General features: G+C 50.2%; 1 protein-coding gene across 2 annotated transcripts in view; it reads left to right on the forward strand.

Annotated features, from left to right (window-relative positions):
* Positions 1-2,500, forward strand: part of col11a1a (collagen, type XI, alpha 1a) — an 84,657-nt gene that overhangs the window by 44,288 nt on the left and 37,869 nt on the right. For both annotated transcript variants that reach the window (XM_076290191.1, XM_076290192.1), the window contains 3 exons: positions 1,671-1,715; positions 1,842-1,895; positions 2,034-2,078. In XM_076290191.1, coding sequence (XP_076146306.1) covers positions 1,671-1,715; positions 1,842-1,895; positions 2,034-2,078 — 144 coding nt within the window. The remainder of the gene's footprint in view (positions 1-1,670; positions 1,716-1,841; positions 1,896-2,033; positions 2,079-2,500) is intronic.

Raw genomic sequence — 2,500 nt, forward strand, 5'->3', positions numbered from 1 at the left:
ACCCTCGCAGGCTCCATATATTCAAATTCATGCCTACCCACAATCACCTCAATACACCAAAGACACTCTCAACTCCCAAACCGGAACAATTCCCTGCATAGTCTCTACACAAAGGTTTCATTAGAGGGCCATAATGTAGACTGAATTGGTTGTGAGAGTACGTTCCCAGGAGGTCATGGCGCACACAGACTTATTTTGTGTCCTTTTATTGTCTGAACACGAAAATATTGCTTTTTCCCCCCCTTGAAAATGTCGTCTCCTCCTCTGCCCTTTTTCCTGTGCTATATGTGGACTGGACACACAACCCATCCCAGCAGTCAAAGCCAATCAGCAGCAGCAGCAGCACTTTGCACCAGAATTGCGCATTGCTGTTTCTTAGGGCACCTCTGTGTGTAACTGTGTGTGTGTGTGTGTGCGTGCGTGCATGCATGTGTTTGTGTGTGTGTGTGTGTGCATGTGTGTGTGTGTGTGTGTGTGTGTGTGTGTGTGTGCATGTGTGTGTGTGTGCATGTGGGTGTGTGACTGTGCATGTGTGTATGAGTGCGTGTGTGTATGTGTATCTGTATGTGTGTGCATGTGGGTGTGTGACTGTGCATGTGTGTATGAGTGCGTGTGTGTATGTGTATCTGTATGTGTGTGGGTGTGTGACTGTGCATGTGTGTATGAGTGCGTGTGTATGTGTGTGTATGCGTGTGTGTGTGTGTGTATCTGTGTGTTACTTTTCCCCCCTCTACTTGCGTCCCAGCGGGAGAGCGGTGTAGTGGGACATGCTGGGCTGCCGTGGCTGCTCCTGCTGCTCCTGCTGCTCCTGCTGCTGTGCTGTGGTTGCGGTGTGGTGTGGTGTGGTGTAATGTGGTGTGGTGTAATGCGGTGTGGTGTAATGTGGTGTGGTGTGGTGTGGTGTAATGTGGTGTGGTGTGGTGTAATGTGGTGTGGTGTGGTGTAATGCGGTGTGGTGTGCTCTGCTGTGCACGGGGACTGGCGGCTCTGGGCTGTGCGCTGTGCCTGCATCGGCACCAGTGATTTACAGCCCGCTTGGATAGACAGCACATATACTTTTAATTGAGCTGCCAGGTGTGCGAGTGAAAGGAATCGCTCCCCTCACACATGAAGTATGCATAGACACACACACACACAGATACACACAGACACACACACACACACACACACACACACACACACACACACACACACAGAGAAGCGCATTGCCTGGAGCCATGGTTGTTGGCTTCATGAGAGCTGAGAACTGCCCCTCCTCGGGCCAGCCTCCAGGAACTTGCCAAACCCAAAGAACTTTCTAGAACATTAGAACATTTTGAAGCTGGTGCGTATTTTAAGAAAATCGCGTTTTGAAAGGACGCCGCTGGCCCCGTGCAGTGCAGGAGGAGCGTGCCCAATCAACACCATCTGATTGGCTCCCGAATAAATGCGGACTCTATTACAAGCGTCACGCCACTGTAATCACACAGTCCCAGGGGGATCACATCCAAATGAAGCACTACTAGAAATATCTCCTCTATAATGTGCCCAGCTGCGCTCAGAGCAAGTACACCAGAATGCAAAGGAGGCATAAGTATAGATGGCGTAATTACATATGTCCACTGAGAGCCGCATACCGTGCGTCCGAGAGCCATGACTGGGCGCTGACTGCCCGCTGTTATCTCCCACAGGGTCACCCTGGCAAGGAGGGTCCTCCAGGAGAGAAAGGAGCCTTGGTAAGTGTCCTCTGAAGTCCTCGTCCAGAACATACAGTACTCTCTAGGATACAGTGCTCTACCCGGAGCCGAGAGCACGGCTCAAACCTGCAACCTCACTGCCTCTGTCTGTGCTGTGGTTTTTAGGGTCAGCATGGTCCTCAGGGTCCTATTGGCTATCCTGGCCCCCGTGGTGTCAAGGTGGGTTTTGCTATTATCCGCACGTCCTCTCTTCAGAAGATTTTTCGATTGATTGCCATTTATTGACATGTTTGTTTGTTCAGCGTCTGTGAAATGACCAGTCACCTGAAATGACCAAGTCATCTGTCTCTCTTCTAGGGAGCAGATGGTGTCCGTGGATTGAAGGGCGGCAAGGGTGAGAAGGTGAGTTTCCTTGATGCGTCGTTTTTCCATTTCAGTGGGAAATGTGAATCTCTTCCTGAAAGGAGCTGCAGCCATTTGCCTCTCATTCCAGCTCATAAAGTCACAGTACATATTGTGGAGCTAATTGGATTTCACGGTGTCACACTTTGAGAGCAGCTCACTAAGCTTAGCTCCCGAGGGAGAGGGGACAGCAAGGCCTGCCTCAGCCTCCAGCTACTGAGGAGGACTGAAGCAGAAATCGCAACGCAACTCCAACACACACACACACACACACACACACACACACACACGCATACATACATAAATGAAAAGACACACAAAGGCTATTTGATAAAATTACTATCGATGCAAAACTTTTCATATCTCTCTCTCGCTCTCTCCTTTTCTCTCTCTCTCTCTCTGTCTCTCAATACCCCTCTCTG

Source organism: Alosa pseudoharengus, unplaced genomic scaffold (assembly GCF_046254945.1).
Source record: "Alosa pseudoharengus isolate Yale_2024_CS ecotype anadromous, Long Island Sound unplaced genomic scaffold, YU_APseudo_1.1 YU_APseudo_1.1_scf_18, whole genome shotgun sequence".
In the NCBI taxonomy this organism is placed as follows: domain Eukaryota; kingdom Metazoa; phylum Chordata; class Actinopteri; order Clupeiformes; family Clupeidae; genus Alosa; species Alosa pseudoharengus.